The sequence below is a fragment of the Pteronotus mesoamericanus genome, unplaced genomic scaffold (genome assembly GCF_021234165.1).
Source record: "Pteronotus mesoamericanus isolate MK-2021 breed Mesoamerican mustached bat unplaced genomic scaffold, CSHL_Meso_final scaffold_408, whole genome shotgun sequence".
NCBI lineage: Eukaryota > Metazoa > Chordata > Mammalia > Chiroptera > Mormoopidae > Pteronotus > Pteronotus mesoamericanus.
In genome coordinates, this window is record NW_026555315.1 from 3849312 (window position 1) to 3869296 (window position 19985).

The following is a 19985-nucleotide window of genomic DNA, read 5'->3' on the forward strand; positions in this document are numbered from 1 at the left end:
GGGAGGGCTGTCGAGTGGGCCTGGCGCGTCCGGGCCGAGACACAGGCAGTCCACCCCGGGGGCGCAGGGCCCTCTGGTGTCGTCGGCGCGCTTCAGCCCCCGTGTCGCGGCTGTGCCAGGCTGAGCCGCGAACTGACCTCCCCGGCAGACGCTGGAGTGCTGGAGGGACCGATCGCTGGGACCTGCGTGTGCGCTGCGCTGCCGGGGGCGCTCTTCCGCGACCCTGCGCGCCTTGGCGCTTCCCTGCAGCCTGGTGCGGGCGCCGGACCTCCCCGGACTGGCTGGGGGGTGTCCTAGAAAGATTTCCGGGCGGGTGCTAAGAGGTGGTGGTGGAGAGGTGACAAGGGGAGGAGGCAGATGGCGGGGCGGGGGTGGGGGCTCGGTTTTCTAGAATTGGCGAGTGGGACGGCCCTGCCCGGTATCGTGCGCCTCTGCCCATTTGTAATTCCCCGGAGGGCCACGCCTCGCAGAAGAGCTCAGAGACCCCAGAGAGCGCGGGTGGGGATGAGGGACCTGGGTCGGCTTCTTCTCATTCCCTTCTCTCCCACTGCACGTTCTCCCTCCAATTCAAGATAATAAATAGTGGTTATCGAGCATCTCCTGTGTCAGGCTCCGTCCTGGGCGTTCTGCCTCAGTTCCCTCAGTGGTAACACGGGGTAATAAGTCTCAGAGGGCTCTCGTGAGAACGGAACGGAATGTGTCTGCGAGTCCTGCAGCCAGTTAGTTGAATCTGAATGAATCAAACTCTTCTCTCTCTTCTTATCCTAGTCCAGCGATTTGCAACCTTTTTCACTTTATGGCACAGATAAACTAATTGCCAAAATTCTGTCGAATACCAAAAAATATGCTTTGCCAATCTGATGACAAAAAAAAAGGGGGGGAGAAAAAAGTAGATACAAATTTGATTCATTCACACCGGATGGCTGTGGTTTTGGCTGTTGTCTTTTTTTTTTTTTTTTTTTTGGACAGTCCAAGGGAATAGGGGTCAGTGCACCTGAATAAATATTCAGGTATTGTATGTTTTCAAAATTCTTATGGCATGGCATGCCTCTTGAAGCACATGGGTTGAAAATCGCTGCCCTAGTCCGATACCCAAAAAGGTAAAACTTTAATACAAAGTGACAGAGTTCCATGCACCAGCAGTATCTTCCTAGATGGCCAGGAGAGTTTTTAGGTTGCCGTAACATTTAAATATGTTTTCAGTTTTGACATGTTAGTCATTGAGCATTTGTGGCATGGGACCATTACTGTTTTTACAGAGTTCAGATCTGCCAGTTCACTGAGTGTGAGAATCACCGCCTTCTGCCTCCTCGCTGCTGCACCTTTCCCTGCCCATTCCTTGGCTCGTGGGTCAAGGCCATTCTTTTTCCTCTTCCCCCAACCCCCCAGGGCCTCAGCCTCAAGAGCCCAGCTACCTGCTCCAGTGGGCGGGAAACCTTATTCACACCCCTGCCCTGCCTGCCTTGTCGTTGAGTAGGAAGAGGAAAACAGTCCATGTTTATGGGGTGCTCGTCATTCATTTATTTATTTAGTGTTTATTAAGCACCTGCTCCTTAGCAGACACTGTTCTGGGTCCTTGGGACCCACCCGTGGGCTGTGCAAAGATCAAGGCCCTCCATGAGCTTCCTTTCTAGCAGGGGAGATGCACAATAAACATAACTCAGGTAAGTTATTAATCTATGACAAGCTGGTAAGTATTTGCAGGCAAGGTAGATGCGGGTAAGCAAGTTCGGGAGTCAGTGGTAGAGGTGATGGCACAGTTTAAAGTCGGGTGGTCAGGCAGGCCTCGAGTGAAGACTTGAAGGAGGTGAGGGGGCTAGGTTAGCAGGAATCTAGAAGAGTGTTTCAGATAGAGAGGAGAGCCAGCACGGGCTCTACCGCAGGCGCTGCCCAGGTCTCTAAGCACAGGGGCGGGTGTGGCTGTGCTGAAAGAACGGGAAGGAGACTGGCAGGAGAGGAGGCGAGAGGCCTGGCGCTGGGCCTTTGCGCTTGTAAGGGCCGTGGCTTCCAGTCTGAGTAAATCGAGGAGCCCCTGCAGAGTTTTGACTGAAGGGCTAACACAATCTGACTTAAAAAAAAGAAAAAAAAACTTTATTGAAATAGATTTCATATCCCATGCAATTTACCCATTTAAAGTCTTTATTTGGTTTTTAGTACATTCACAGAGTTGTACAACCATCACGACAATCAATTGTAGAACATTTTCTTTTTTAATTTTTTTAATTTTTGTTCAGCTACACTTTTTTAGCACATTTTCATTCCTCCCCAAAGAAACCTCTACCCTTTAGCCATGAGCCTTCAGTCCCTGCCCCCTTTCAGCCCTAGGCAACCACTGCTCTCTGTCTCTATAGATTGACCTATTCTGGACATTTCAAAGATGGAGTCATATCATATGTAGCCTTCGGTGTGGCTTCTTTCAGTTAGTACAATATTTTCAAGATATCTGTGTTGTAGCATGTATCAGTACTTTATTGCTTTTTATGACCAAGATTCCATGGTATGGATATACCACTTTCTATGTATTCGCTCATTGATGGATATTTGGGAGACTTAGCTTTTAAAGTTTATTTTTAATTGTGGTTAAATACATAAAACATCTAATTTACAATCTTAAACGTTTTTGAGTGTACTGTTTAGTATATTAAAACTGGTGTGCAGCCAATCTGCAGAACTTTTTAATCTTGCAAAACTGAAACTCTGTACCTATCAAACAATAACTCTGCATTTCCACTACATCGTATAAGTAGAATCATTACCCTATTTGTCTTTTGTAACTGGCTTACTTAGCACAATATTGTCAAGCTTCATCCACATTGTATCATGTATCAGAATTTCCTTCCTTTTTTTAAAAAGATTTCATTTATTTATTTTTAGAGAGAGGGGAAGGGAGGAAAAGAGGGAGAGACTCATTGATGTGCGAGAGAAACAGTGACCTGGACCACAACCCAGGCCTGCGCCCTGACCAGGAATCCAACTGGTGACCCTTCGACCACAGGCCCGCGTTCAGTCCACTGAGCCACACCAGCCAGGGCTCGTTTCCTTCCTTTTTAAGGATGAATAATATTCCACTGAATGGGTGGGCCACTTTGTTTATCCCTCAAGGGCCACTGGTTTGCTTCTATCTGTTGGCTATTGTGAATAATGCTGTTACAAATGTGAGTGCACAAATATACCAACCCTGCTTTCAGTTTCTTTGGATATATACCCAGAAGTGGCATTTCTGGATCATACGGTAATTTTTTAATTATCTGAAGAAACAGCATACTGTCTTCCACAGTGGGCTGCACCACTTTACATTCACACCAAAAGTGCACCAAGGTTCCAATTTCTCCATATCCTTGCCAGTGCATTATTTCGTTAGGATAGTAACCGTCCTAATGGGTGTGAGGTGATAACTCATTGTGGTTTTGATTTGTATTTCCCTGCTGATGAGTGATGTTAAGCCGAGACTGACTAAAACGCACCAGTTCGTTTCACTTTCGTAACAACCATCTTAATTAGTTATCCCCATTTAACAGATGGGGGGGGGAAAGGTGTAGGCGGAGAGAAAGTTATTCACCCAATATCTCCTAACCAGTAAAAGCGTAGCCAGAATGGAAGGGGCAGGATTTAGACTCCAGAACCGGCAGAGCCACACTGCAGAGCAAAGATCCGTAGTCTTTCCTCGCCTCAACAATTTTCTCTCTTTGAACTGCTCGCCCCAAAATCCAGAGAAGGGCACAGGTCCCCAGCAGGCATTAAGTTCCTCCGTCGGTGCTTCCTTCCTATAGGTGAACGCCCGTCTCCCGAGTCCCGGGGGGGTAGATACCCCGAGATCCGAAGTCATTAATCACCCGCCCGCTGTCTCTATGCGCGGGACGTGAGCGGGATCCTCCGTGCAAGGATGCAGGAGGTGGGGTTCCATCTCCTGGTTCTCTGCCTTTGGTGGACGGTAGGTCAGGTTGCCCCGGAGAAGACCTCTGCGGCTCTGATCCGAACAGCGCCCGCCGGCCTTCAGCCTCGGGCCCCGCCCCTGGGGACCCGGACGCCAGCGCAAGCGCAAGCGCAAGCGCAAGCGCCCTGCAACAACTGGTCGCTGCCTGCGGGCAGGGCCGTGGGCGGCGGAGTCCGCCGCTATCCCGTCAGCCCGTCCGGGAAGGTCCCGCTCTCTCCCGCCGCGATCGTCACGCCTCCTCTATCCCGTCCTGCTCCGCGGCGCTGGGCAAGATGGCTGCTGAGAAACAGGTTCCTGGTGGCGGCGGCAGCGGCGGCGCGGGCGGCGGCAGCGGCGGCGGACGCGGCGCCGGAGGAGAGGAAAATAAGGAAAACGAGCGACCTTCAGCCGGATCGAAGGCAAACCAGGAATTTGGCGATAGCCTAAGCTTGGAGAGTATCCTAGACTAATCGGGCCTAACTTGGAATGACTACGTGTCGATCTGGCGTGCCGGGGGCGGCAGAGGCAGCGGGTCCCGTAGGTCCAGGGCAGGGAGACCGAGGGTGGCAGTTTCTTTCGCCCATACTTTTTGACGGAGTTCCAGGGTCTGTGTTATGAACGGTCCCTCCTCGCATCTCCAGGCTGGGGAACGTCCTTTTAGACGGCATCAGTGTTGGGTAGATTTCTGCACTTGCCCCGCAGTTGCCTAGTTGGTGGGCTGCTGTCGGCAATGACACTCTTGGCCAACCCTGGGGGCTCCTTCTCTGCACCTTCATCTACTGAACCGGGGAGAGGAAACTCCGATCTGGGCGTTTTGGCTTAATGCTTTTGTCAGACAGGCGTCGGAGAATGGGTAGTAAAATAAATCAGTTTGCTCTTCTGGAAATGAAGGCAAAGATCGGCTGCTCTGAGGGAAGGCTTGTTGCCCATTTTGAATGTACATCATCGTAGCTTTTTAGCATCTCTTGTGTAATTTTCCGAATAGAGCTGTAGGCAATTTTTGAATAGATCTGTGGAGAGTCGTTCAGATGATCTGGAGGAGTTGGTTTGTAGTTTACATCAGAGAGGAATCACAATTGAGGGCTGATGATACTAGTTGAGGCTTTTTGAAAGGAAACAACAAATAGAGAAAATGTAGCTGGATTCCTGAACTAACACACTTAGCTTGACATCTTAATGTAGTTAAGTTTTCAGGAGGCTGGAGTTTTACTTTTTGAACTACTGTTCCAAATAGATGTTAGGATGCCTCGATTCTACTGCGGACCTTGTATCTCCTCCTTTTTAATTATTGAAGTAGTCCTTTTAGTTTTCAGTATTTTAAAATACACCTATAAAGAAGCATTGAGGAAACTTGGAAAGAAAACTAAAATTGTAGAAAGAAAGGTCATTGGACTTTCTAAAATTTGGTACATTATCTTAAAAAAATTTAAGATTCTTAAAAAGAGAGTTTGGTCAGGGTTTTTTCTTTTAAAAGAAAAACTTCAATATTTTTATTCAAACTGTGGCCTAGTTTGGTTGGCATGTGCTAACCATGCAGCGTCCCAGCTGTTAAGGAAAGTTAAAGTTGGCAGATGGAGGAGGTTATGCAAATAGGGAGAAGTACACGTCATTTATGGCCTGAATCTGCTGCAGTGAGTTGAGGAAATTACTGGGTCCACTTGTAAATCTGTGGGAACCACATCAGTTACAGTCAGCATTTAGAAACCAGCAATTTTATTTAGTGGCCAGCAATACCCTCCTCTTTCGGTCTGAAAATATTCAATAGTGATAGTTAAGCCAATCAGGTTTTCTATGTGCTGAGCCCTGCCCCGTGGCAAGGTAGCTACTGAAAATGCTGACAGCAGGTTTCACAAGTTATTATGTTAGGTTTTTCAGAAATGCTTAATATGCTGTGGTTTGATACCAATATAGACCAATGGAGACATGTTTTGATTTATTTGGGTTCTTGCCATTGTAAGTTTTTCCTCAACCTTGGCTCCAGTTCTTCAGATCATTAAGGAATCCCAGCAGCAGCACGGTTTGCGGCATGGAGATTTCCAGAGGTACAGGTTAGTATCATGTGCAAATCGTTGGGGCATTTTCAGACTTAGTTTGCCTGTCTTAATATCCAACTTGCTCTGCAATATCAGAAAGTGTACCTAGAAAGTCTAGTTCTGAACTTAAGATTGAATTCTCAAAAGGTACATAACTTTCAAATTTAAAGTTTTATAATGAATAAAAGGAGCCAACCTTTGTATTCATTTTCCCTCACAATATTGTAGATACATTGGAAGCTTCTGCTGAAATTAATAAGCCGCTAATAGTAATCATTTTTTTTTTAATTTCACCATATTGTGTAGTTTTGGTTAAATGCAAGGCTTTACATCATTATAATTCATTGGTAAACTTTTATAAAGGCCTTTAAGTTGGAAAACATTGAATAAGAGTCTAAAAAATAAAATAGATGCCTCATGCGTAATGCAGCTCAATACTTGGAAAGCAGAAATACCTAACTTTCTATATTGTAGATGCAGGCTTTGGCTATCCGCTTTGAAAGGTAATACGAAACCATCGTGCATCTCAGAATCTAGGGAGTCAGCCATACGGTGAAGGGCCAGCGGCGCTGCAGGGGCAGGGGGCTGCCGGGGGTGGGGGGAGAGCAGCGGGGGAGGAGGCGGGGAGGGCCGTGTAGGCCATTGCGGCGCTCATTCGGGTGAGAGGGGGAGCCACTGAAGAGTTAAATAGGAGACTGTTAGGACTTGGTTTGTTTTTAATTCTAAGGAAATTTCCCAAAACAAATGTAGAGTTGATAGTACAGTGAACCCATCAGATATTCTATTATACGGATAAACTTTCTGCCCTTTTTTATTGCATTTGTTCCCTCTCCTTTAAAAAAAATTATTGAAGGATTTTTTTAACCATTTTATTAAAGTACAATTTATATACAAAGAAGTGTACAGAAATTGATCCACCTCTGCCCAGCCCGTAATCAGCACCTAGATTAAGAGACCATTACCAGCTTCCCGGAAGTCCCCCTTTTGCTCCTGCTAATCACAAACTCCTCCTTCCCAAAGTGCACTGACTACAATGGTCACTCCTTACACCGCAGGTCAGGTTTGTTTATTTTTGAAACATCTACATAGCATCACGCAGGATACTCTTTGGTGAGGCCCTTCGTTTCAACATCGTGTTTGAAGTTCTTCCATGTTGTTGTGTATATTTGTTGTAGTTCTTTTATTCTCTTCTCTACGTGGTTTTCTGTCATGCGAGGGCACCGCTGTTTTCCAGTGTAGCCTTGCGGGACGTTTGGCCAGTTCCCTGTTGGGGCTGCTTCCCATGGTGCTGCTGTAGACATTCTTTCTTAGCTTATGTCTTGGTGGGGGGAAGCATTCGTATCTGCTTGCTCCAGCCCTGCCGTGGGATACCACGGGATTCGCTTATGTTCGGCCCTGGTAACATTGCCAAGCAGTTCAAAATCGTCACACCAGTTTTTCCATATTCTTGCCAGCATTCGGTATAGTCTGTATTGGTTATTTTTGCTGAATTATTTTAAAGCAAACTCTAGACACCGTACCACTTCGCCCATCAATAATACTTCAGCTTGTATCCAACAAAGAAGGCTTTTAAAAAACATAACCAAAATACTGTTATCCCATCTAACCAAATTAACAGTAATTCCTAGTATCATCTCATCTAATGATGTAAATAATATGAAAATACTGTCTTTATTCAGTTTTCCTTCATTTTCTTCAGTACTTACTTTTTTTAAATCTGAAATAGCCTCATGCTTGTAAGCGCTCTGTGAGGAGCATGTTTTCCTGGACAGGCGCGAGTAGGTTGCCCGCCTGCTGCCCAGCGGCCGTGAATACCCTGGTGTGTGCTTCCACAGACAAGGAAGTGCCCCTGTGTTAGGGCTGCTGCCAAAAGCAGGGAGCCGACGGCGGATTGTTAGCGTCTAGTCCTCAGACCCCTTTCAGGATTCCCTAATTGTCCCAGTAATTTCCTTTATAACAAAGGACCCAGTTCAGAATGGTTGCATGTAGTTTTTATGTCTCTTTTATTTTCAGTCTGTTTCTTTGATTTTTCAAGATCTCGATGCTTTTTTATTTACTGATTATTTATTTTTATCCTCACCCGAGGGCATTTTTTTCCCCATTGCTTTTAGAGAGAGAGAAACATTGATGTGAGAGAGAAGCGTCGATTGGTTACTTCCCATATGTGCCTGTACCGGGATCGTACGTGCCCGGACCAGGGATCAGGAACCAGTAACCTAGGTATGTGCCCTGACCGGGAATCAAACCCGAAACCGTTTGGTAACGGGACGATGCTTCAACCCACTGAGCCACACCGGCCAGGGCAAGATCTTAATGCTTTTGAAGATTGCAGGCCACTTATTTTGTAGAATGTCATTCAGTTTGAGTTTATCTGATGTCTCCTGTTGATCAGATTCAGGTTATGCACCGTTTTCAGGAATGTCACAGAAGTGATGCTGTGTTGACCTCAGTTCACCCGCCTGGTGGCACACAATTTTAGCGTGTTCCACTACGGACGCCTACTTTGATCACTTGATTAGGGTGGTGGTGGCCAGGCTTCCCCACTGGCAAGTTTCTCCTTTTCCCTTTGTTGTTCCTAAGTGTTTTGTAAGGTAATATTTGAAACTGTAAAATTCCATTTGTCGTCATGCTTTCAGTGTATTTATATGTACTCATAGTTCCCTGATTGATTCTGTGAGTTGTGATCTGATGCCGTCACATATATTTTGATGTTCTGATTGATTTAGATTTGGCCAGTAAGTTCCTTTATGTTGGCTACTGTGTCCTTTGACATGCTCCCATCTTTCTTTAAGCTTAGGATATTGAAGTGTTATTTATATACATTAAAATTCATCATTTTCAGGTTTGATGAGTTTTGGCAAATGTGTATAGTTAGATAACCATTATAAAATCAAGAAATAGAACATTTTCATCATCCCAGAAAGGTTCCCCCATAGTCAGCACCCTCTTCCCGCCCCCCCTCCTGTCAGTCACTGTTCTGCTTTCTGTCTCTGTACCTCTGGTTTGGTTTTGGTTTTTTTTTTTTTTTTTCTCAGAATGTCACATCAGTGGAATCCTACTGCCTATGAGCTTTTGTGTCTAGTTTCTTTCGCATAACATGTTGCTCATCCCCTGTAGGGTTGAACAACAATCTGTTTATCTGTTCACCAGTTAATTGGATATTGATTGATTACAATTTCTGTTGTTTTCTAGTTATCAGTTTTTTTAATATTGCATTTTAATTGGATTTTTGGTGGTAAATATATATATAACATAAAATTGACATCAATGTGTACCTTTCAGTCATTTTTATATCTTTAAATACATAAATGCGTTCGTATATGTGTGCCAACCAAGTAATATTTTTGGTTTCCTAGTCTTTTTCTATGCACTTTTTCATAAGCTTGCTCATATTGTAGATACAACTTTGAATCCCGCTTTTTTGCCTATAGAAATGTTCTACACATATGATTCTTACTAGTTGCATTATTACCCAACATATAGGCATACCACAGCTTACTAACCTTTTCCCCCAAGTTCGTTATGTATGATAGCCAGTTTTGTAGGTTTAAAGTTTTTGTTCCCCACATCTCTGTTCAAGCCTTTGTATTTTTTATTATTTCTTGAATATAAGATAGTACAGAAGTAGACTGTTGGTTCAGAAAGTATGAATATTGGATCTTGATAAATGTATCCATATTGCCGTACTTTATTTACTAATTTATATTTCTCTCCATAATATAGAAGTGTTCCATTTGATGATTATTTAAAAGGGTGATAATAAAGCAAAAATTATGAATTGAGGGAAAAGACCTAGTCTGTAGATTCAGCCAGACTATTATTTTTCTTTTTAATTACCTATACCCTGGTAGCTTTAAGACTAAGATGCTAAAGTATCAATTAAATATTATCCGGTATTGTAAATTATACGCTATATTATTTGGTTAAGGGTTGGTAAAATTTTGTATGTATTTTTACACTAGTTAAGTCAGAATACTTTTACTGAACATGTATGTGTTAGGCATTGTGCTGAGAAATTTAAAAATAAAATCATCTGTACCAAAGGAGTTATTATTAGTGAGACAGAAATGTAAGAACATAATTATAGTGCTCTAGACTGTGACAGACTTAAGAATGAAGGGCTGCCTGAGCACAGGGGGCCTGGCGCAGGAGGTCCTCTCTCAGTCCTTCAACACCCGTCACAAGTCCGCTCCAGGGAAAGCGTTAACAAGACGAGAATGATTACTTATGTCCTTTACATTCAATTGGACGTTTGTCCTGTTTTTCTTCATTCATTTCTTTCTTTCTTTCTTTCTTTCTTTCTTTCTTTCTTTCTTTCTTTCTTTCTTTCATTGATTTTAGAGAGAGGAAGGGAAAGAAACATTGATTTGTTCCACTTATTTATACATTCATTGGGTGATTCTTGTATGTGCCCTGACCTGGGATCAAACCCACAACCTTGCTTAGCAGGACGACTCTAACCAACTGAGCTACCCAGGCAGGGCCTGCGCTGCTGTCTCGGTTACCGTTTTAGGTGCATGATCTGCCCCAGCTAGAGTATGGGTTCTTTGAGAACGGGTACTGTGTCCTCTGTCTCTTCATGTTCTCTGTGATGCCAGTCAGGCTGCTCTGCATGTTTTAGCTCAATGAATGTCTGCAAGATGCTGTGTGGTACCTACAGCAACTATAAGTAGAACACGTGCAACCTTTGACCTTACGTTAGTATAGAATTTACTGTTGAAAACACTGTCCTCTTGGCTGAACAATTTTTGTGGTTTCTCACAGGGGCTACTGTTCCCGTAGACAAAGACGTCTCCGGAAAACACTCAACTTCAAGATGGGGAACAGACACAAATTCACAGGAAAAAAAGTAACCGAAGATCTTCTGACTGATAACAGGTATTGACTGCCCAGTGCTAGGAGCTGAATATTACTTTTTGCTAATACATTTATTGAACAATTACGATGTGCCAGCCTCTCTAAATTCTTCATGTGACTTTTTTATTTTCCAGACTTTATTTATTTATTTTTAGAGAGGGGAAGGATGTGTGGTTGCCTCTCAAGCACCCCCCACTGGGGACCTGGCCCACAACCCAGGCCTGGGCCCTGACTGGGAATTGAACCGGCCACACTTTGGTTCGCAGGCTGGCACTCAGCCCACTTAGCCACGCCAGCCAGGGCTCATGTGACGTTTTGGTAGCTCTGTGGAATGGGTATTTTTACTATTGCTGTGTTAAAAGATGAGAAACTGAGCCTCAAAGAGGTTCAAGAACTTGTTCAAGAACTGTGGGGAATGGTAAATGTTAAAGTCGGTGATTAAAATCTAACCAGGTATTGGGTAAGGGTTCCGGAATTCAGATTTCAATGAGCTTGCGTAAATCAGCATATCTCAAGCGAAGTCTGGCTGTAAGTGAGGATAGAAGAGTCCTGTATTCCAGTGCTGGATGCACCCGTGCCTCATATTTGCGGAAGAATTCATCTGTCAAGCAGCATGTGTTGCAGCTCTGTAGGTCAGTTCCTCAAACCTTGGCCTGCAGGCCAAACTGGTCCTCCTGCCACCTGTTCTTGTAAATAAAGTTTTATTGGAACACAGACATACTATTGTTTACAGCTGCTTTGTGCTACAATAACAGTAATTGTGATGGAAACCCCATGGTCTCTGGAGTCTAAAATACTTACTGTTGGGTCTTTTACTAAAAAAAGGTTCCTGTCCCCTGGCCTAGCATGTGACCAGGACTGAGCTAAATGCCATCTTGGATGTAGAAGAGTTTAGGAGGCGTAGTTCTTAACCCTCGCTGACTGCGGTCTTGTCGTGAGGTGCAGGCCAACTACAAAACAGGAAGCACTGCAAGACAGTGAAATGCCATGTTGTGTGTCCTTGACTCCCAAGTCTAGGAGGGGAGAGAGCAGCTTGACGGTTCTCAATGGGGAGCAGCAGCCGGCCTGGGAGCGGCGGGGCCGTGACGGGTTCGCGAGAGGGAAGACGGTTGTGTGTCAGGAAACGCCGCGCCGTGGCGTCCAGGCACTGTCATCTCTGGACGGCTGTTAGCCTCTGCTCAGGCAGCGAGGAGTCTGGGCGCTTGGCGTGTGGAGACAGGCAGAAAACTAGAGCACAGGGGCCGCCGCGGGCCAGGGCAGGACCTCCTGGATAAATCTGATGTGATCAAGTTGGGAAGAGACTCTCGTAATAGGGAGAACCTTTCTTTTAGAGAGAGAAGGGTGAGCTGCCATTTAAGGAAGATGAATCAAGGCAGTAGTTTAAACAGATTCGCTAGTGTGTTACATGTGGTACTGCATGGGAGAGTCGGGCCCAGAAAGATCAGTACTTTGCCCAGAGTCACACAGCCAGTGAACGATGGCCCCGGAAGTCCGACCCAGACTCCAAAGCCTCTTTCTTAGCCACTTCCGCGTGTGCTTGGGCAGCCTGCCTCTGTTTGCTAAAATTTGGGACGGGTCAGTCTGGGTTTGGCAGGTTGGAGGGGGGAGCAAGCTTTTCGGTGAGACCGTCTGGCAGTTGGTTAGAAATCCCAGGTCGAGCGGGCAAGGGGATCAGAGATGCTGATTTGGGAGCTTCGTCGATGGGGCGATGCCGTGGGAGGAGGAACTAGGAGGCGAGCCAGGGAGGCCGAGGGAGATGTTGAGAGGCTGCGGGCGGCGCCCTAGGGCGGGCCTGAGCCCTGCGCTCGGGCCTCTGCCGTTCAGCTCGCTTCTTCTCGCCAACGGTTCAGATACTTGCTCCTGGTTCTGATGGACGCCGAAAGGGCCTGGAGCTACGCCATGCAGCTCAAACAGGAAGCCAACACGGAACCCCGGAAGCGGTTCCACTTGCTGTCCCGCCTGCGCAAAGCCGTGAAGCACGCGGAGGAGCTGGAGCGCTTGTGTGAGAGCAACCGCGTGGACGCCCAGACCAAGCTGGAGGCGCAGGTGAGCAGCTCGGCGTCAGCCCTGCCTCAGTGGGGAGACAGGGACGTGGCTTTAATGAAATACCATTAAACAGAATAGAGCTGCTTAGGTTGTAAAGTGATAGCCAGGAGATGAAAAACTGATCTTGGTTTTTCAAGGTAAAGTTGGTGTGTTTCTTGTTTTGAGCTCTTGGTTTTTAATAACCAGCTCTGACTTTTAAAGATAGCTCATGTTCCTTTTTTTTTGTAAATTCTTACCTGAGGATATGTTTTTATTGATTTTTTTAGAGAGAGAGGAAGGCGGGGAGAGAGGGGGGAAACTTCCGTCAGTCGCCCCATCAGTGCCCTGGCAGAGCTCAGACCCACGACCTAGGCGTGTGCCCGGCCTGGGGGCCTGGTCTGGCCAGGGCCAGAGGCATGTTTTAAGTCAAATGAAGAAAACAAATTTCCTTTATTTTGAAGTTCTCTCTTGGGAAATAAATGAATCGTAGCAAATTACCTGTGTCTCACATTCGCTTAGTGAAAAGCTTTCCTCTTTTAAAGTCACCCCGAGTATCCGTGTCCTTGAAACCCAAGTCCGAAGCGGGTTGGGGAGGCTGAGCGGCGGCAGCGGGCCGGGCCTTGGGCACCTGAGCAGCCTCCCTCCCTGCCTCCCTGCCGCCCTGCCGCCCTCCCTCCCTCCTTCCCTGCCTCCCTGCCGCCCCGCCGCCCTGCCGCCCCCAGGCTTACACGGCGTACCTCTCGGGAATGCTGCGCTTCGAGCACCAAGAGTGGAAAGCTGCCATCGAGGCTTTTAACAAATGCAAGTAAGTGGCGATGATTGTTTCTGTGAAAGTTAGCACAGTTTCTTGTTTTTCTTCTCTTTGGAAGTGTGGATTATTCTCTTTCCTCCTCAGAACACGCCAGCTCTGGTAGTTGGTAGAAGGGCCTCAAGCGACATGTTCTGTTTTTAGCCACTGTGTTCCATGTGAGTTTATTTTCTTAATATAAGGCTGCTGTGAAGAAACCTAGTGTTTCTTTCCTCACAGAACCATCTACGAGAAGCTCGCCAGTGCTTTCACGGAGGAGCAGGCCGTGCTGTACAACCAGCGCGTGGAGGAGATCTCGCCCAACATCCGCTACTGCGCCTACAACATCGGTGAGCGGGGCCACCAGGCGCCGGGCCCCCGGAGAGCCTGGGCTGCGTGCGGCGCTCGGCCCCTTCCCCGCCGCCTGCCCTGGGCGTGGGCTCTGGGTGATGAGAAAGGTAGAACTTAAAGGTAGAAAAAATACTATAATTATTCAATAAAAAGAAAGAAAGAAAAAGGTAGGACTGTCAGCCCTGCCGAAGACCGCAGAAGGCAGGGCCTTAGCTTTCGGTCCCGCCCTGCCATCTTCAGTGCCCCCGCGAGCCTCGTGCAAGGACGGGGGTCACTGCGCCGCCTGTAGGGGGAGCGTCGTCACGGCAGAGGTCAGCCTCGTGGTTTTGGAGAGGACAGGCTGGACCCTTGAGGGTTTCCCTCTCTCGTTCTCAGGGGACCAGTCAGCCATCAATGAACTCATGCAGATGAGGCTGAGGTCTGGGGGCACCGAGGGTCTCCTGGCTGAAAAGTTGGAGGTAATCTAGCATGCACGTTTTTGTGAAAAGTCTTTGGTTTAAAGAAGTCCAGAAAAAGAAGTAATGCATAATCCCACCACCCAATATAATTGCTATTAGTATGTACATATTTATATCTATATATTTTTAGTAAAACACTTCTCATGTAATATTTTTAAGTATTCAACTATTTTACCATGTTACATTTACTTTTTAAGCAACGTAGGCTCCTAGAAAAAGTAGTAAATACAAAGGATGGTGGAACAATACATAGGTTACCATCCAGAGGTAGCCAGTATTATAGTAATATGACAAATAACTTACAGACTTTTGTATGTCTGGCGGGGGGGAAGGTGTGCATTTTATTTATTTGTGTATTTAAAGACTTAATTTATTTTAGAGAGTGGGGAGGCAGGGGGGAGAAAGAGAGGGAGAGAAACATGGATGTGCAAGAGAAACATTGATGGCTTGCCTCTCCCACGCCCCCAACCAGGGGCCTGGCCCCCAGCCCAGGCGTGTGTCCCGACCGGGAATCAAACCGGAACCTTTCAGTGTGCGGCCCATTGCTCAGCCCTCTGAGCCACGCCAGCCAGGGCAAAAAGGCGTGCTTTTTAAAAATGGGATCTCAGTATACACTATTTCATAACATTCTTTAAAAATATAATGTGACATGCAGTTTTTCCATTTTAATAAATTTCTACATCATCTTTTGATGGGCGCATAGTACTCCTTTGAAGTCTGTTTTAATTGACCACTTCACTGTTATTAAGTGGTGAACAGTATTACCATCAACATCTATGTCTCTAGTTTTTATACACATTCTTAGTTATTTCTTTAGGATAAATTCCTAAAAGTGGAATGTTTTGAAAGCTTTTGACACATACTGACAAAATATTTTAAGTTTCTACTAATTTACTTTTCTGCTTGGGGTGTATACAAATATGCTTTTCTACTTACACCCTTACCAGAACTTAGTGATGGACTTTTAACGTCCTGTTTTATCCTTTTAAAACTTGAGTTCCTGTAAGCCAAAGTGTGTTAACCAAGGAGAAATTTAAATACAAATCTACACGTACTCTATAAGGTATAATAACGTTGGTTACAGAAAAAGACACGTGCTAATTTCTTCTCATCCCACCTCGGTCACTCACACCGGCCAGGTCAAGCTTTAACTCTCTGACCCCCCTCCAGGCCCTGATCACTCAGACTCGAGCCAAACAGGCCGCTACCATGAGCGAAGTGGAATGGAGGGGGAGGACGGTCCCCGTGAAGATCGACAAAGTGAGGATCTTCTTGTTGGGATTGGCCGATAACGAGGCGGCCATTGCGCAGGTAAAGAGGAAGTACCTGTTCTCCCTTCGGTATGAGTCTGCAGAGATGTGTGTTTTGTGTATTTAAAGTGTAGTATTTTGTTGGTGTTCATTTATCACAAAACAGAAATGTGTCTTAATTCTGTTGGGGATTTGGTAGCAGTCTCAAGATGCACCCTCTTGAATAAAATTATTTTAAGAGCTAAGTTTATAGAGGAGATGTTCTCTTTAAAGGGGAAAGAGATTGACAGCTGTCGACGTAAAACTGGGAGCAGTGCAGGACTGGCCTAGGGCGAGGGGCAGCTTCTGGCCCAGCAGGCGGTGCAGCCGCTTAGCTGTGCGGCCCTCCTGCCTCGGCCCCCCTGTCCCAGGATCCTGGCCCTAGGGGGCCGCCTCTTGTTCCTGGCCCTCTGAAGGAGAGCCCGGCAACGCCGGAATATCTCGCTTGGTGTGTGGTACGTATGCGCTATTCGTGCAAAGCTGCTTGCTGACGTAACTGTTGCCCGTTTGAGGGTGTGAACAACCAAGTGAATTGCAAGAGATAGGATCCTGGTGCTCTTGGTGTGTGCAAAGTAGACAGTGATTAAGGCACTTTTTAGAGCTCCTCCTCCATAGGAGGCAAAGAACCTCTAAAAAAACCGAAAACAAACCAGGCTGCTCAGTGTGTCCACAGCCTCACCAAGGACCGGTGGTGTTTCTTCCATGAGACTCCACAGTAAGCTGTTGACCCTGAAAATTTGCATATAGGGGCGCTTTGCTAATTGTGCTGGGGAGTTGTTTTAAGCATCCAAACTTTTCAGTGACATGTTCCAAAATAGCTACTGTGGTTTGGGGACACCTTTCAACAATGGAATTTCTTTGTGCCTTTGTCTGTGGTGCAGATTGCCCCTCTAGTTTCTTTTATTTGGTTAAATGACAAGGCTAGAGCAGTACCAGGAAGTTTATTTTTTTTCCCTTAAACTACAAGTCTGAGAAACTTTTTTTAAAAATTCTCACTCGAGGATATGTTTTTCTTGATTTTAGAGAGAGAGGAACAGGGAAAGAGAAAGAAACATTGGTTTGAGAGAGAAATAATCGATTCGTTGCCACCTGGGAAGTGAACGCACAGCCTCCTGGTGTAAGCTGCCACGCTCCCGCCCGCAGAGCCGCCGGCCGGGGCTCGCTCAGTCTTGCGACGCCGAGCCAGCCAGTGAATATGGTGCTTGGTCAGAAGCAGGTGGAATTTAGCGTCCGTGCTTGTCCTCTCTGTTCCTCTTAGGGTGCTCGCGAACAGCAACAGCTTGCTTAACTAAATGGTCGGGATTCTCCAGATGATCAGGAGCAAGTCCTTTGGACTTAATAGTCCCCAAGACCTGCCCTGGCCAACGTGGCTCCGTTGGTTGTGCATCGTCCTGCAGAGCAGACGGTCGCAGTATCATCCCTAGTCAGCCATGTGCCCAGGTTGTGGGTTCAGTCCCCAGGTGGGGCGCTTGCGAAAGGCAGCTGATTGTTTCTCTCCGCCTCTCTCCCTCCCTTCCTCTCTCTTCAGAAAATGAAAGGGTCTCTATTTAGAAGGGGAGGGAGGGAGAGAGAGAGGAAGAGAAACATCTGTGTGTGACAGAAACATCAACTGGTTGCCTCTCACACTCCAATGGGGGACCTGGCCTGCAAGCCAGGCATGTGCCCCGACTGGGAGTCGAACGAGCAACCTTTTGGTTGGCAGACCGGCGCTCAACCCACTAAGCCACACAAGTCAGGGCTAAATAAAATCTTTAAAAAAAAAACACACAAGATTTTATTGGCTGTCACAAAACTATATGATGATGTAGCGGATCTTTGTTACATGGATTTTTCCATATTTTGGATTACTGTGCTAAAATAAATGGCCTAAAATTAGAATACCATGTAAATTTAAATATATACCATATTTTGCTGTGTATAATGTGCATTTTTTAGGCCCAGATTTTTGAGGGAAAAATAAGGATGCGCATTACACGTGGGTAGTATTAATTCTGTATCTGTATGTTTTTAATTCTTTTATTTATGCCTGTACGTTAAAAGTGTAATAACTCTAAAAAACAATAACAATATCCGTATGCAAAATAATACACTGGAATATGATAATCAGTTTTGTTTCTAAATATGAATAAACAAAAAATTGAACTAAAAAATTAAAATGGAAGATTTTTTTTTCCTGTAAGTTTGGGCCAAAAACATGGTTGCACATTATATGTGGGAGTGGCAAAATATGGTATATTCGACCTCTCTTCTGATTAACGTTCTTTAAGAATTTTCAATCTTGATTCAATACAGATGTTTATTTTAAAGCTCTTGTTTATTATTAAGCATCTACCCAGAGAAGTCAGGTAGAGAGAGTGTAAAGGAATCTCTGTATTCAGTAGGCCTTTTTCTTCACAGGCTATGTTTTGTTATGGAATTTAGAGTCCTTATCAAGAAGAAAACAGTTCTTTAATAAATAACTCTTTGCCGTGCTTTAATAGGCCAATCATGAAAGTTATGCATTGAGAAAACATACAAGTGCTTCTGCACACAAGGGTCAGAGGTCTCCCTACCGGGCAGGGTTCACACAGGTCCCCGGAGGGCTGGTCCAAGATCTCCTGTTGCGGGTGAGTCAGGATTAGTAGCCAAGGTACCTGCCCCAGCTGCTGCAGGCTTCCGTGGCTAAGTGTCGCTGCTCCTGGGTCACGCTGGGTCATCAGGAAACCTAGGGTAAGGCTTCCCTGCCCCAGTGAAAATCGGGACATGCAGGCACAGTAGGAACGCTGTGTCCCACGAGGGACAATGGAGCGTTTGGACGGCACGTGAGATGGAAGGGTTAGGAGGAGCCGGAGGGGGACAGTTTCAGATCTTCAAGGCCGAAGGGTATTGGAAGCCTTTTAACATAGCAAATGACATTGATTAAGTTCATTGTAATTAATTACATTGATACCTAGGACAACCCCACTTGGTTTTGATGCATTGTGGTGTTAAGTATTGCTGATTCAATTTATTACCTCTAAGAATGTGTATATCTTCATGAGGAATAGTGGCCTGTAATTTCCTTTTCTTGTTATGTCTTTTTCAGGGTTTGATATCAGGATTATAAATACTTCAGTAAACAACTTTGGAGGTGTTTCTCCTATGTTTTCTGAAATTTGTGTAGTATTAGTATTTTTTTCCTTAAGTGTTTGTTATAATTCATTAGTGAAAGTATTGGGAATGGCATTTTTTGTGTGTGGGAAAAGTTGTTGTTTAGGGGGGAATATAATTGACAACGTTAGTTTCAAGGGTACAACGTAATGATTCGATATTTGTGGGAAGATTTTAAAATTTGGTTTTGTTTGTTTTAAACAAATATAATTCCTTTACAAGATACAGGGCTATTCAGATTTTCTGCTTCATCTTGTGTCAGTTTGGATGAGTTTTATTTTTCAGAGGAATTTATTAATTTCATGAAAATTGTTTAATTTACTGTCAAAGTTTATAATATTCCTTTATCATTTTAATGTTTGTAGGCTCTATAGTGTCATGTCACATTAATTACTAGTTAATGTCCCAGTTGTGGTGAATACAATTATCTCTGGTTTTAACAATATTACAGTGTATTGAGGTCACTTCTGAGTATCAGAGATTTAAGTAATGTAGTAAATGTAAAAGATGTAGCTCAAACAAAATGTGTATTAACCCCAGAGAATCCTGGTGGGGTTTTAATATTGGAAACAGTTCAGTGTGCCTTGTCCTCTGGCACACATACACCAGATCCAGCTGGTAAATAAAATAATTAAATGCAGTGTCAAAGGTAACAAACCCTTAGATGTCAGATCTAGCTGATTAAATGTCTACTGAATTGAAGAACCATGGGCTATTAAACATGGAAAGTAACCTTTCGCCATTTGAGATGAACCCCGGGAAGAACCACTGGCCGGCCCCTTGCTGCCAGCGTCCGCGATTTGGCCGGCTGGGGCCGGGCCTCACCCGCCCAGCCGGCGCACGCTGTTGTGCCGAGCTCTGCCTGGCACCCCGGAGCCAGCTGTGGCCAGCAGGCCCTCATGTCAGTGTCTCCTGGCTGCCCAGCCCTCACTGCCTGCTGGTCGAGGCTTTTGTGACTTTAAATGCTGAAACAGCATGGAAGTTTACTGAGAACCATGGAAGGAAGAAATAATTCTGGGAGCTAAAAGCATTGGACTGAAAAGGCTGCAGCTGAGAGCGAATCCGCTGCCAAAATCCAGTTGCAAAACCCTGAGCCTCTTCAGCCAAGCTTTAAGTCTCCATGTCTTTAGTGTTGCCTTGCTC

General features: G+C 45.5%; 1 protein-coding gene across 1 annotated transcript in view; it reads left to right on the forward strand.

Annotated features, from left to right (window-relative positions):
• Positions 1-4175: 4175 nt before the first annotated feature.
• Positions 4176-19985, forward strand: part of SRP68 (signal recognition particle 68) — a 28543-nt gene continuing 12733 nt past the window's right edge. The window contains exons 1-8 of the mRNA XM_054593347.1: positions 4176-4369; positions 5895-5961; positions 10711-10824; positions 12654-12849; positions 13551-13633; positions 13856-13965; positions 14342-14424; positions 15595-15735. Coding sequence (XP_054449322.1) covers positions 4207-4369; positions 5895-5961; positions 10711-10824; positions 12654-12849; positions 13551-13633; positions 13856-13965; positions 14342-14424; positions 15595-15735 — 957 coding nt within the window. The 5' untranslated portion in view covers positions 4176-4206. The remainder of the gene's footprint in view (positions 4370-5894; positions 5962-10710; positions 10825-12653; positions 12850-13550; positions 13634-13855; positions 13966-14341; positions 14425-15594; positions 15736-19985) is intronic.